Source organism: Nematostella vectensis, chromosome 2, assembly GCF_932526225.1.
Source record: "Nematostella vectensis chromosome 2, jaNemVect1.1, whole genome shotgun sequence".
In the NCBI taxonomy this organism is placed as follows: domain Eukaryota; kingdom Metazoa; phylum Cnidaria; class Anthozoa; order Actiniaria; family Edwardsiidae; genus Nematostella; species Nematostella vectensis.
Window position 1 is genome coordinate 5,920,431 of NC_064035.1, and position 15,868 is coordinate 5,936,298.

At 38.4% G+C, this 15,868-nt stretch overlaps 1 protein-coding gene across 2 annotated transcripts; it reads left to right on the forward strand.

Annotated features, from left to right (window-relative positions):
* Positions 1–380: 380 nt before the first annotated feature.
* Positions 381–10,173, forward strand: LOC5517866 (KAT8 regulatory NSL complex subunit 1). 2 transcript variants are annotated; one of them, XM_032362464.2, is made up of 8 exons: positions 381–814; positions 2,549–4,401; positions 5,566–6,266; positions 6,591–6,699; positions 7,366–7,433; positions 7,675–7,812; positions 8,307–8,623; positions 8,963–10,173. In XM_032362464.2, exons 2-8 carry the CDS (start codon positions 3,269–3,271, stop codon positions 9,590–9,592), a joined length of 3,096 nt encoding a protein of 1,031 aa, XP_032218355.1. In that variant the 5' UTR covers positions 381–814; positions 2,549–3,268; the 3' UTR covers positions 9,593–10,173. The 2 variants fall into 2 exon arrangements, with proteins under 2 accessions (XP_032218355.1, XP_001637853.2); XM_001637803.3 differs by having other exon boundaries at positions 8,310–8,623.
* Positions 10,174–15,868: the final 5,695 nt, after the last annotated feature.

Below are 15,868 nucleotides of genomic sequence, written 5' to 3' on the forward strand. Positions count from 1 at the left end.
AAAAGTAAATGCAGCTTTATTGACCAAGTAAATCGAGCCTATAAAGTTAACGCACGCAAAGCAGTCTCCGCCAATCAGAAAGGAGCACCATGCGACCCTGGGAAAGCAACAGGTGCATTGACAAAGACTTCATGGGATACCTGTGGGCATGCTCACATGTTTTTTTTTTTTTTTTTTTTTTTTTGACGCAAATCTGAACTTATAATATCAAAGTATTGAGTATTTTCCAAACAGGCGTGAAACACAGTTTATGATTTCTTTAGAGCGCACAACTTATACCCATCGTTCCTTGCGCCTGGCCATCCCCAGTCTTCCCCGGTGACCACTAGAATCGATTTTATCGATTAGCGCACGCGCAGTAGCCGTGGTTTGTATACAAAATAATCGGATTTTTTTGCTGGGGGATTCTCAACTTCTCTAAAACTGTTTTAAATCCACTCAAAAATCACGGCACTGTTCTTGAAAATACGAAGCTTAAACTTTTTACATGTATTCGAAGTCGATTTATGAAGGTTGACTTTTTTTTTTGCTCTGGAATCATAGCATTGAGTAGCATTTGAGATTTGCCATTTTAGTCCACCAATGCCTAATAAATAGGCTTGGCGAGTGTGGCAAGAAAATCACTAATCGTGGTTCGAATAAGTCTTAATAGCTTTTCACCACAAAAGCTGGGACAGCAGCTCTCGTATATTCTAGTATTTTAATAGGACGGCTTTACGCAGTTTGTTCACTATCCAAATTGTACTAAGCTTATTAACGGTATGATATCTCAAATAATGGTGGATTGCACTTTTGGCGTTTGGACAAGCATGAGGTAAGAAACTGTTTAACAACTAGGTTCGACGTAAAGATTTGACACATGATTATGTTTTTGCTTATCATAACTTTATGTGATTGTTTGAATTTGTCATATAAATGTTTGCTGACTAACAAAATTTTGTGACAAGAGGTATACTTTTGAGCACAAACATGGATATGGCAAACAATCTTACCCATGCTTACATGCAGGCTTGTCGCATAGTGGCAAAACAGGTTGACGCCAACCTTTTGTCAAATGACTGTAAGCTTGGGGGGAGGGGGGGGGATTTTTTACCCTACTTAAGTCTTCAGTCTCAAGTGCTATAAATTAAGGTGCTTGTCTCAATTTTAACAATTTGGTATCCTTCTACAGTTAAACTATGCAAGAATTGTACTTTTGAGAATATTTCTTATGTAAATGGAGGAAAAAAAACAAGATATATTTTGAATCTGCACTATTTAACAGTTCTTCCGCTCAAAAACCTTTCAATAGACACACTGCGTTTACAATTTTAAATATTTTTTGCATTTCTGTTAAAATTCGTCAGAGATTGTTACGTAATTGACTGGAAGGAAACTGGTGACAAAGTGGCTTTAATAGGCTTATTTGAAAATATTGTGAGAGCTGTAAAGAGATGAGGGGTTTTTCATGCTTATGTATCTTGTGATTTCATAAAATCTTTCTTTACTTGTGTCAACAATGATCTAAATCTTAGGGACTTGAGGCTAGTTTGTCACTCATAATTTCAGCTTCTACCAAATCATTAATTTATGATTTGAACATATATGAAAATGGTCCGTTAAACACACAATGGCCTAGTTTGGATACCGTTCTTTGTATGAAATGCCAAAAGTAAATGCATGCAAATAAAGATGAAACATTCAACTACATTTGCACAGATTTGCATTTGAAACAGTACATGGAAAAAATGGCATGTGACCTATGCCTGATAAGATGGAAAGTGCTCTTGTCAATAAGACTAAAAAAAAGTAAATAAATGTCATATTATACCCCCATTGATTTTAGAAACTTTTCCTGCTGATTTCCCACCATCTTATGATGCTTTTCGACTCATAAACCCTTTTACTGAAAATACTTTAAACTAAAAATCTGGTGAGATTTTTTTTTTGAAACCAGGACAATAAAAAGATTATGAGATTCCAGGAGAGGTACCCCTGATGGGAATAAACAAAATATATAAAAGAAAAGGGTATCCAATCTAACAATTAAAAACTTTGGTAAACAGAAAACTGTAGATTGTATGCTATGTCAAAAAATACAATTGATTTACAACTGTTACAACTGGGTAAATGCCTGAATCCTGGTATCTGAAGGACAACAACAATTTTGCAACCTGTTTTATATTTACGCTTATTTGCTTTGCAGTTTCTCTGTGTGCAAACTCATTTGAAATAGTTGTTTAACAAAATAAAATACTGATTAGTATTTTAAAAATATCATTTAAATTAACTCAATGCTAAAAATAAAATAAAAAAATACGAAATACAAAAATATAGAAAAATACAAAAAATAATAGAATATTATCTAAAATTTAGACTAAACGACTTGATGTTTTACGTGCCCCTGTTTTTTTTGGTAATCTAAACTCTATTAGCATTTTATTACAATAGCACTTTGTGATTAACATCATAATTCTCCCAATACAAGGATGTATTTTGTCAATTACGATTTATTTTAGTAAACATGTTTGACATCCATTTCTTTACTAGTTGCTTTATTATTTTTCAGTCCCGAGGACAAATAATTTACCTCCAGAAGTCGTCAAAATGGGAATAAACCTGGAGGCGTTTCCAGACATTCGGAAGTCGTCGTTAGACTTCAAGTTGATTAAATTCCAACTTCTCTCTACTGACAAAGTCTGCTGCTCCGCATCATGGAAATCTAACCAATCAGCGATTACGCCCTATAGGGGGGATCGTGCCATTGATGCAATATCCTAGAGGCTGTTTCAGCACGCGGAATCCTTTGCGTTGTACAAGAACTCAGTGGATTCTTCCTCCGCCATTTTGAGTTGCAAGATAGCTTTAAAACTTTCGCTTGGAGAAGATTCAGTGATTTCTTGTACTCGGCGAAAATATCATCCATAGCTTCGATAGGTATCCATCTCAAGCTTCGGATGGTTTGTCGACGATGGTAGCGCTTGACAGGCTGGAAAGTCGAATTTAAAGTTTCGGTGTATTTTGCATATATCAAGGCATCCTTGGTGTGTTCTAAAGCGAGGGATTAGAACACGCTCTGTCGAGACGTGGCGGTCACGTGCTTGTGTCACTAAAAAAACGATTTCTCTCCTCCACTTGCGGAACATCGCCAAAAAACTATTTTATTTGAAGAATACAGTCTCCCTCCGTCCATCCGTAGCATTATTTTTTAACAAATTGTGCTCGGAAAATGCGTTCTGCGGGGACGTGTTTTCATCGCCTGTGTTCATTGTGAAGGAAAGTATGGTCGATGGCGCAAATGGCTCCAGCGCTTACCGAGGCAAACGCGTCACCCGGGTCGTCGAGAAAGAATTCTGTGGATCGGTGTTACTCGTCTACAGTTACGGAGGAGCTTAAACAAGGTAGTCTATCTTCGGGAGTTGATTTAAAGCTGCTTTCACGGAACGGCCTTGTGCGATTGCTCGAAGATACAGATAGTAGTAATAACATTACAAACATAAACGGAGGTCGCGAGGAGTCTTCGCATTTCTCTTCCCCACCCATCTCAAAACGTTACGAAGATCAGTTCAAAATAACTGATATGCCAAACGAGCAATGCGACGGGAGTCTCAGTATCGTAATGGAAAACAAGAGCAAAACAACGAATGTCACAAACGACAGTCAAAACCGAAAGCCCGCCATACCAAGTAGTGATCTCTCCCAGCGAACATGTGCTTCGACTACAACTACGCAAAGACCGACTGGTGCTTGTGACATTGAAAGCGAAAACGAAGAAAATCGACGAATAACCCAACATCCCGTGGCTACATTAGATACAACGAAAACAGCGATTTCTAAGCGAACACTTAAGTCGATCGAGCAACAATCTCGTTTGGCAAGCCGTGCGAAAAAACTCGAGAAACGCCTCCGTAGACTGCAAACGCGGCAAATCGCGACCCATGTGCATCGTCAATTGAACGGAATCGTTAATCATCACAAGGGAAAATACTCTCCTTCCAGTTCTACAACAAAACAAGAATTATCTGCAGAATCTGTAGATAATTTGGAGAAAAGCAACGTTTATTCCGATACGGGAGCGAAGGAAGCGTTTCACGCGAAAGCATTGTTATCTTGTTCAGGAACTGACAAGGATAGCGTAATTTCATTTCAAGACAAGGGATCCAGAAACGCTTCATCGAACAACAATCCCTGTGATGACCGCTACGAAAACGCGATCAAATATTCGCCAGAGAGCGTCAACAAAACGATCAGGAATGCTTTGATCGAGGAGAAACAGAAATATGAAGCGGAGAGTTTAGCTGAGAGCCTGCGAGCACATGTAGAGCATTTAGAGGCAATGGACGATTCGGATGCCACTGAGGCCAGTTCTGAGGACGAAAGCGAAGACGAAGAGTATTATTCTAGTTCTCTTCAAAGTAAAACGTGAGTAATCTTATTTGTGCCGAACATATTCAACATAGTTCGGTTTTACATGTTATGGTAAATTCGCCACCACCCCGAGTATAGAGTGGATCAAACCATTGGATCACCCGGCCATATTATATTTAATCTCTTCTGTTCTCATGCGCGCCAGACCACAACACCTCAATAACTACTTTTTATGAAAAAGGATTTGTTTGTCTTGTGAAACTATGTTTTTCGATGGGTATCGAAACCTTAAAAGAATGAGTAGGTGAGAGCTGATTGGATTTTGTGGTCCAAGAGATGAAATTTTAAATTTCCCACGCACTCAAAATTATGGCATGACTTTGATATGCGCATCATAACCCCGTGTTAAACTACACACCAATAAGTAGTTTGGACTAGTTTACTAAATGTTATCTCTCGAACGTTGAAGATAATTTTTCCTAATATTCTTACATGCCACTGGGTACTCTCATTGTTTCAAGCTACCCTATAAGTTTTTTCCTAAGCCTGAAACCATAAAGACGAGAGTAACAACATTTTATTGGGTGCTTTTGTAAATAGATGGTGTTAGAATTTTTAAAAGTTGTAATCTATTCCAGTTTTAAGCGCATTTTTGTTGTATGATCAACATTTCATTGTTAATAATTGACATACAGCAAATAAGGGATATAAGGGTGGTGTGTTAAGAGAAAGAAAATTTCTGGACATGACAACCTGATAATTATCAAGTTCATTTCCAGTTCATTTTTTAATTAACCCACATACTATATTGCTACCAGTGTGAACGAAGGTGTTAAAAAAAAGCATTTGAATTTTAAGTGCCCAAGACCTAGAATTATTGATCTTCCATCATTGGTCAACATACATTTAAGTGAAACTAACCCTTTAAGTTTCATTTTTCCTTAGTTTCTTGGATTTGCCTTTATATCTTTGTTGAATTTCATACAATATGTAATACTGAAAAATGCTATGGTTTTAGAGTGGAGCTGAACACATTGCATGTAAACAAGCATATTTCAACTTTGTTTTCTGATACATGATCACCTAGTCACTTGAGATCTTATAACTGATACTTTACAACTAAACCATCAAAGGGATGTAACACAAATATTTCTTTTAAAAGCTCTCTTGCTAGTTTACGAAATAATGCAATAATTACTTGTTTTTTTATATTTTTAGGTCCAGGTGCTTGAGACATCAGTATCGAAATGAAGAAGGAGAGATATCTTCTCAGTGGTCTTGGCTGCAGTCCCAAATAGTCAACTTGGAAAGGCAAATCAGGCGATATGAGGATCTATTTAAGAATGCAAGGATTGCAAAACAACCAGTCAAGCTACATGCAATTAATGTTATCTCTAAAAATCAGAATCCATTGTCTGAGGTGAATAATTCCCTTCCATCTCCTTTAGCTGGTCAATCAGTCAAATTGAATAATGTCAAGCCAACGCAGCCAGAACTTGACTTCAACAAAATTAAGGAACCTGAAAGTCACTTGCGGAATGGTATGAAGAAAGCACTTTTGCATGAGACAATGGTGGATGAGGATGAGTTACCTCTGAAGAAACTGCGGACCAAGCTACTAAAGAACGATGCAAATGATAACTATTCTGTAGTAGGTCATAGCAACAACAATCTTTCTGAATGCGCAAGGACTAGGGGTACCTTGCCCATTGCTCGCCGACGCCTAGTGCACTTATCATGGATGCAGGAGAGGTGTAAGGCTCGTAAAAGGTTTTGTCACTGCTCTAAACCAGAGACTCCTTGCCTGTCATGTTCCAAGATTGCACAGACGATACCTGTTGTGGAGAGCAGTCAGTCAAAGGCAGAAAGGGTTGCCCTGTTGGACCACTCCTATCATGCTGTACTGTCGTTTCCCACAGGTAATGAACCAAATTTAGATACCAAAATAATCTAATGATATGGTTCTAAAGTTACTATCGTCACATTTTGGGACTACTTTTCATGTTGGTGGAAAGCATTTAATTGTAGGGTAGCTGGTCTGGTGACTTCTTAAGTTTTCAAGAAACAAAACAGTTAAAGAACACTTACTTTTGCAACTTGTGTAATTGCAATTCTTAGCTCTGAATAATAGTTGATCTGTAATGTAATGGTTATCCTGGTAACTAGTAAAAATGACTTTCATTACACTTACTTAAAGGGATTTGTTTTACAAGTGTATTACTAAACTTTTATTGTGTCACCAGAAATTCCTCTCCAGTTTCATTTTGCATCACTTCTCAAGAAAGGTGGCTTTGAATCTCGCACACAGCCTGTGAAGCCCTTTCCAGTCAAAACCTCAAACATTGACAAAAAGTAAGTGTGAACAGTTGACTTGTCTGCTTCTAATATTTTTTACCGCCTTTTTAAATGTCTCAAAGGCTTGATTTTGACTTCATTTTTAATCAACATTTAGAGATGTGAATAGATCAATAACAGATATGAACTAATAACTATTGTAAAAGTAGGGATCTAAAGAACAAAAAGAAAATTAGTGGTTGAGATTTTGGTTGGTGTTTGTGTTTTTTTATCTACACCTTTTGGTGTTTTCATTTTCAATGAGGTAGTCTTGGAAACTTCTTTCAAATCATTGACCTGTTAGAATTAATTATGAAATGGAGTGTGTAAGAATACAAGATGAGATGAGGTCATCACTATATTTATACCTCAAGCCACTCTGTTTATACAACTGCTTTCTCTCTGTCTGCAACAGTTCTAAGTGTACACATTATATTTTATGTATTATGTATAGAGAAGTAGTATGACAAAACATCTACATTTTCACCTTCATTCTATTTTGTTAATATATCTGAGAAAATAATTACTTTCTAAGATGCATTGTACAACATTTCAAAAGTTGTTCACTATTTTGACTATGACAAATGATGCACATCTTAATTTTTTTATTACCATGAAATATTTATTTGATTTTTTTTGACAACTTAAGCTATTATCTCTTAACTCCATCATCTTGTTGCCTAGGAAACAGAAGTCTAATCGTCGAGCTCAGCTGGCCAAAGGAGCTGCTGCCTCGCTGCTCTCATCTGCAAGTATGTGCCAAAACTGTCAGTTTAATGCTCAAGTGGACGAACAAAAACTTAGCTTACAAACAGAAGAATGTATAGAAACTAGTTTGAATAACTAGAGCAGAGATTGACGAACGTATCTCAAAATATTCAAATAGTTAATTATTGTCAGGCAATTATTAGGTTTTGTACCTTTTTCTCAATAGTGGTTGTTTCAACATAGTGCAGGCTTTGTTCTTATTGTGCCAAATTTATGTGTGTTTAGAACTTCGAAACCAGAAATATGAAAGAAAGCGCAACTTCAGTAGCCTCCCTTCAACTCCTAAGAATGCAAAGAGTGACAGTAGGGAGTGCCATACTGACAACATTCCCCGCAAGAAGCGAGCAGCTGCCATTAGTGCCGGTAAGCAGCCTTGATAACTGATCTTTTACTGTAGTGTTGTCCAAATAATTCCATATGAATCAACCATGAGGGAAGGGTATTTTTGTTCATTGTTTGTTTTGCCTTTAGTTGGCAGGGTATTTTTTTTTCCACTGTAAAAAGTGCTTGACCCCTAACTAGTACTGTATGGCAACATTAACAATGTACAGCCTTAAATGGTTTAATCAATAATCTTATTATGCTGTTGATATTAATGTGCAATAAATGCACTTTTCCAGTAAGTTGGTGTTGTTTTATAGGGTTTTTAAAGAGCGTTAATCAGCCTTTCCTGTGCAGCTGTTTCTTTTTAAATACAACAGTCAGTTTGCAAGAAACTTCAAAATGACCATCCACAGTTGAACATTTTTATTTTAATAACAATCCTTGATTGGAAATTGAGGGGGTATGATAAATTAGGATATTGGTTTACTTTATTTAGGGTATATAGTAAACTAAATATATGTCTTTTAATATAGCAGCCCAGCTTCAGAAACGGGCTAGAAGTTTATCGTTGCCGTGCACAGCAGCATCCAGCCCATCCACACCTGCATCATCGCCCAGCCCAACACCACCGCTTTCTAATTCACTGCCACCTTCCACGCTTAGTCTGATGCTTCGTAAAAAGAGGACAAGCAATGCATTTGACATTAACAATATTGTGATACCCTACTCAATGGCGTCATCCACCAGAGTTGAGAAACTTCAGTACAAGGAGATCCTCACACCCAATTGGCGTGTGCTGGAAATTGAAAATGAAGAGGAGCAGCCTCAAGAGGAAGTCCCAGAAATAGAGGTGAGATTCCTTTCTTATCAGGATTATATAAGTTGTTTTAGTTAACCATACAAGTATTAATTTTTCCAACAAAAATGTTGTTATCCGAGAAATGCATATATGTAGGTACCCTTTGTTTAGCTGTCATTATGTATTTCTGGTTAGGTAAACATTTTATACATGTATATATAAATTCAGAGGAGCTTGCAATACAGAATTAGTTGAGGCCTTTGAATAGTTATTTGTATTAGTTGGGCGTTGCTCGCTTGTAATGGCAAGCCTACTATTTGTAATTTTTTTTTGTAATAGACTCAGTGTTGCATCTGAAGCCATTTGTCTAAATGATAGCCTGTCTTTCAGGAGGACCAGTTTGAAGACTTGAGGGATGAGGTGATGGCTCAGCGACATGACATCTGCGAGGAGCAGGAGAGAAGGAGATTCCTGGGCTATCTGAACAAGAAGCGCAAGCGATCCTCTCGACAGAGTAGTGAAACAGATGGAGGCTTTGAAGCAGGCAGCACCCCGCCAGGCACACCATTGTTACACTCACCCTCCCCCACTTCAGCAAGCGTGCCTGCTCCGTCGGCCATCACCCCATCACTACACCGCTCATTCTCGCTAGACACCAAACTGGGTCACAGACGCTCCTCTTCAACAGAAAGCCTGCAGCGTATACCAGATACCCCAGGGGAATCTTGGCCAACTGTTAACCCCTGGCAAGAGCGAACATTCCCACTCTCTGATGCAGATGAGGCAGCACTCAAGCTCCCTACGCCCATGCCGACGCCCATCCCATCCAGGCCAACATCCCCCATGGCATCTGCACCACCCAGCCCCATGTGTTCACCTCTTGCCAGTCCCGAAAGTGTTGAGAGCAACGATACGATCGAGGATAAAAATGAATGGACGGTCAAACTTGTGACTACTGAACAAGAGAGTGGCGGCGAGCAGCCACGCAAGGGCATTGTCTTAAAATTGGCTAAAAGATAATCACAAATATTAATCGCAAAATGATGTGTGTTTGCTAATAATTTTGTGAGTGTAATGGGGATGACAAGAGCTTATTACAATATCGAGCTGGTGATCGGAGACATTGCTCTTTAGAGTAGCCCATGGTTTCGTTTTGTCAGCTCGCTGTTGTATAGTCATTAGTATAATTGCCTGAGCCTGTCTTGTAGATACATTTTTATTGATTAAGGTATGTTGTAGCCTTGTATGCTTGATAGCTAACTTTATATTTACACAGATCAGCTCTTGTCTTCCGAAGTCTGCTTTTTGTCAAATTGTTATCCTCATTAAGGTTTGTTGGTAAAATGTCGATGTGTAAAGGTGAAAGGAAATTTTGTAAATTCACTCTTTAATAACCAAATCCATGCACTTAGACGTTCATAATTGAGTGTATCTCCCACATTGGCTATACGTAATTTTCCTTGACATTGTATATATCAGTATATTATATAGTACTTTTACATCCACGTTGCCTATTCTGTATATTTGGAGTTAAGGTTTGTAGAGTTTTGCCCATGTAAAAAGGATATGATACAATCCTTGTTAATAAATCATTTCTACTATTTAGTTGTGTTGAGTATTAAAGTATCGCCATATTTCTGTATCTAGTGACCACTCGTTTGAGCGTAGCCGCTATCTGAATGTCCGATAGTATTCTATTTTCAATACGTAACTTTATTGAAAATGTAATAATTACATTAACATTAAAAATACGGCATATCTGTGAACATCATTCTTCATATACAGTCATCGAGTGCGTCACTCACACGTCAATTAGAAGAGAGAGAAAAAAAACTACGTCAATCGCCGAAATCATCAAAAGCAGGATTATTTCCCATGGATTCCTGTCATCAGGACCCTAGATGTGGTCGTTAAATATCGAATATCACACAAAAGACGTTTGAACTAAATAGCATAATGGATTTAGTGTAGCCTACGTAGCAAGCGTTTCTGGTGAGTTTCAACGGAAGTAAAGAACAAAACCGCGCGAAGAATGGGGAGAGAGAATAATTCTCAATTTCAATGGAGCAAAAAGGGCGCGGTCGTACCTTAGCTGCCGCGCTCTGATTCCTGGTGTATTGAAACTTTAAATCCGAGGAGACAAGGTCTGTGGTTCGTTCTAGTAAACGTAAGAATCTTTGTTACCAAGGTTGAAAAAGTGTCAACAAAATGTTACGCGTATACTGCAAAAAAAACCCCAGATAAATCAGACTATCAGAACCTGCTTTTTTCGACCACCGGCAGAGAAAAGAGATGGGACACAAAGTGGTTAAAGGTAGGTTCGCCCCTGCAAATCCTTCATGGTATTCGTTGTGGGAGTTCAGTTACAATAAAACACTATGAGCCGGATTAGCGTATTATGGGCACTAGCACGTAACCCCTAAACACATCCGTTTCAGACCTGCTCTCAAATTGATCAAATTCTTGCACCGCTTGGGTTTGGTTTAAAGGTTTAAAATTCCCTCAGTACAACATTGCAATCTGGGTGCCGTAAGTTTGTATAAACTAGAACTCATGCCAAATCACCAAATTTTCAGAACATCGAGGCTGAGAAAGCAGAATTATTTATTTTTTTTTAGTCCTGATGCGTTCTAAAATACAGAATCAAATTGTGCTTGTAGTAACAACCTTATTATTGCTTTTGATCATTATTATAAAGGTCTTCTTAATAATTCATAGGGTATACACTAAAGTTGGATGTGTAATTGAGAGTGTAATTGGAATCCTGTGGACATTTGCTTTTCAAGTACGCGCATTGCTATATGTGCAGATTTCTATTCATTTGTTAATGAATAACATTAAAAATACATTAACATTTTAATGTTAATGTATTTTTAAAAAAATACATTAACATGAAAAATACGGCATATCTATGATTTCTTCATATACAGTCTTCGAGTGCGTCACTCATACGTCACTTAGAAGGAAAAAAAAAAAAAGAAAAACACGATAACGGTCACCAAGAGAGCACTTGCGGCCATTTAAGCCTAGACGCCCAGGTAAGGAAAAACAGAACTACACAAATGATCAATAATAATATTATTTTAAGTCGCTAGTGTGATTAGCACAATGTGATTTTTTCATAAATGAAAAAATATTTTGCTGCTATCTGAGATTTGGCGAAATCCCAGCCTGGACGTTCTTATAAAAAAGGTTCTTATATAAGAAAAAGAGTGTATTTTTAGAACGCATCCGTAAAATTGATTCTGCGATCAGAAAATGATCGCAGACTCTTCGCTGTGATTTAAAAAGACAATGAGTGCTGGCAATAATAATAATAAAATAAGTTTCCTTATCCCCCCTCCCCCTTCTTCTCCTGTTTGCGCTCGCCCCATTTTTCGCGAAACGCTTACTACGCAGGCTACATTTAGGGAGGCATAAGGGCTTGCGTTTGGCTCCACCAAACCGTCATGACTGTTCATTGAAGGATATGTGCTTATATTTCCCTGCGATTTCCACAAAAATTATACTCAACTTCGACATAGAAAAGGAGTTATTTCGAATATTTCTTGTAATTAACAAGTATCCGCTCTTGCCATTAGGAACTCATTAGAACTTAGTAGGAACTAAACCTGGAACCAAGAGCTTTTAGGATCACCGGAAAAACAAAACAAAGGAATCAAGTTTTTTTTACAGTTATAGCGATGTTTTATCTTTACCAATTAAGGTTAATGAATAGAAAGAAATCTACAATATCATGTCGACTCCACGCCAATATGATAGGAACAAGAAATCGTGGAAACGGACATTCGAGTGGATGCAGTCTGCGCAGTTGAACAAGTTGCCAGACATTCTTCACTACGACTCAGTTCCACAGAGAGTGGCAAACCACTCTGAGGAGGAACCACGGCGGCAGGCCCATCTGCTGCATATCTACTGCTCGCATCTTTGGCGAATTTCACACGCTTGTGTGGCTTTCTCCGGTGGAGTATGATACTGATCCTCGGGTTCCTCAAAGCGTAAATGATTGGATTCCATGAAATAGAGCTAAACGCAAAACAAATGATTATTGTAGTTAAAATATCGTTGTCAACCGTTTTCGATGGCCAGTGGTAAGAGTTATAAAATCCTATCCCCCAGTACAGAGCCCAGCTTGTTAGAAATAACAGGAATATAATAAACATTGTCCGTGCTGTCCTGATTTCTGCAGTAAAGCGCACCATTTTAGGGTTGCCCGAGCCCAAAGGGCGGACAAGATTGTATCCTCGCCACAAAGGGCGTGCAATTTTACAATAAAGAACCAATGTTGCTGTCAGCGGAACAAAGAAACAGCAAGTGATCAGCAATAGATTAGTGACGCGTGAAAAGGAAGTGTTTGGCGGTTTCAAATATGGCAAACAACTATGAAAGTGTATGAGCTGTGATGAGCCTAATGTACACTTAGTTTCGCTCGGGTTAGCAAGAGTCCAGCCACAGGCATACCCAATGCTAAGAAGCCACGTTACCAAGATCATACGTGTAGATGTTATAGCAGAAAGCTTGCTTTTCGTCATAGACTTGATCGCATGATGTCTCTCTATCGCGATAAGTAAAAGTGCCAGCATCGAAACGGCGGCAAACAAGGCGAAGAAAAACCCAAACATCGAACAAAGCCATGCAGAGAGCTGCACCCGTGATAAAATGCTGAGATACATTGGAACGCAAAACACCGCAAAGAGCAAATGACCAATGGCCATGTTGACGATATGTGCGTTTGTTACTGTCTGTAGCTGGTAATGGCGAGCTACAATAAGACAAATGACCCCATTGCCGAGCACGCAAAAGAATAGCGAAGCGATTAAAGTTACATGCAGCGAGGTCTTCAATCCATGTTCAATCGTTTCACAGGGGTACATAGTATTATTATTATTACTCTCGTTAAGAAAGGGCATACTTTTAGTTCAAATCGAGCCAAATTAATGACTCGTCCTGTTAAAATTATCCACGATTCTTTTTTTCTGACGTTTTTATCCTCTGGCTTGGATGTTCTTCCCTCGAAGTTATAATGCTTTTAGTGCCTTGTCTACTTATTTGTTTTCTGCCATAATGACATCAGTTTTCCTCCGTATAGTAATATTACAGGGAACCAAATGTGATCGCTTCGACGTTTATACATCCACCTTATCGTTGTTGTTCTTACATGGTGTCAGAAGTCTATAAACCAGGTTGAATGTGCCCTGATCATTCGCCTCTCGTCAGATCTCCGATTCCGATGGCAGATGTTACGCGCGGCAATGGCTCATTCCGTATTCAAAATGACACCCTTAGATGACGAGAAAAGCCGAATTTTAATAGAATTCACAGTCTGAGATCTTATGCTCTTGTTAGATTTTATGGGCATACGGTCCATTTACCTCAACTGACTTTTAAAAGGTACCAATAAAATGCCAAGTACAATTGTTTTTGCAGCACGATTTCCTTGAAGATATTATGTGGCCAGTAAATGCATTAGAAAAGATAGTGTTCACTCTGGTTATAAACACAGGTGTTTTAAAGCGGGTGGTTGTATGCAAACGGCCGAGGAACACGTATAACTATCCTGTGCATGACGAATGTTTGAAAAACATTGCACGGTACGAGAAGCTTTTATTGCTTACCCAAAGTTATGCAATTCGAAGTTTTTTTAGTAACCTAGCGATCAAGTTTTCCTTTTCGAGGTATAATTGATCTTAAAATAAAAATTACACAAATGTGTAAAGGTGACAAAGCAACAATTTATAGCTCGAAAAACATAACTTGCTGATAACATGTAATATTTAAGTTTTTAGTTTGTTTTTATTAATTAGCTTTTATGGATATTTTTCAGCTGCGTAGCCAGGATTTTTAACAGGAGGGGGCCCAAAAGGCCCTTTCAAGGCATTTTCTCCTGTATTTTAGATAATGTCTCATACATTTACTGTATTTTTGGCCCGCTGGGCCACCCCCCTGGCTGCGCCCTTGTTTTTTTTTGATATACTAGTTAATGATAAGCGTTAATTGCTTAACTTTTTTAATATATTGTAGCCAGCTATAAATATAGTAATTATCATTTTGTCCTTTGTTGATCTCAACTGTATGTTATTAAAAAAAAACCGTTTATCTTCAAGGTATAGGGTATTTTTAATTTCTTTACTTTTCTTGTACGTCAACGTTTATTAAGCGGAATTCGCTAGCTATCTAAGTGGACCGCTTAATACAATAAAATACAAGAATCTTTATTTACCGAGGGTAGCATATTAACCGATTAAAGTTTTCTAACATATGGCCCTCAAAAGAGGTACCACTGGCCCTCAACAGAGGTACCACTGCCATTTTTTTACCAAAGGACTGACCTCCATAAAGAGACCACTTGGCATATCTTAACAAAAGGACTAACCTCTATCCACTTGGCTAGGTCAGTACAAGGTGACCGTTTAATAGAGGTACCATTCTATCTAAATAGCTCAACCAAAGGACTAGCCTCTATTAAAAAGACCACTTGGCATGGCTCCCAAGGTGACTGTTTAATAGAACCCAGAGTTATTTTTTTAAACGATATTTCGGCAGGCCAATACCTGCCTTCTTTAGGTTATAAATGAGTTACAGTGGCATGTTACAGCTAGTATATGTACAGTGTTCATTGATGATTAACTAACAAAGATAAAAATAGTAATTGAGTAAGAAGTAACTTAACGAAAATAGTGGATGATGGTAAATAGAGTGGTGTGGATTACTAAACGGTTCACGCCGGTTGAGGCCACCGAGTGTCAGCCGTCAGTGTGGCTTCTCTTGCTTTGCGGTTGTTTGTTATTTTTTCAATAGGTATGAGCTCTATGTCAGAAGTGGAGTGGTTAGGTTTCAGAAAGTGTTTAGCGGCGCGGCAAGCTTTCTGTCGGTAATTCGAAGACGGTAATAATGGAACTATTTCTGGCTGCACGCAGGCTACTTGGCTAGGGGCCCTAAGGTGACCGTTTAGTAGAGGTACCACCGGGTCTAAATACGTTACCAAAAGACTAACCTCTATTTAAGAGGCCACTTGGCTAGGTCAGTACAAGGTGACCGTTTAATAGCGGTACCACCGGGTCTAAATACGTTACCAAAGGACTAACCTCTATTTAAGATGCCACTTGGCTAGGTCAGTACAAGGTGACCGTTTAATAGCGGTACCACCGTATTTAAATACCGTTTCCAAAGGACTAACCTCTATTAAAGAGGCCACTTGGCTAGGTCCCTAAGGTGACCGTTTAATAGAGGTACCACCGGGTCTAAATACGTTACCAAAGGACTAACCTCTATTAAAGAGGCCACTTGGCTAGGTCA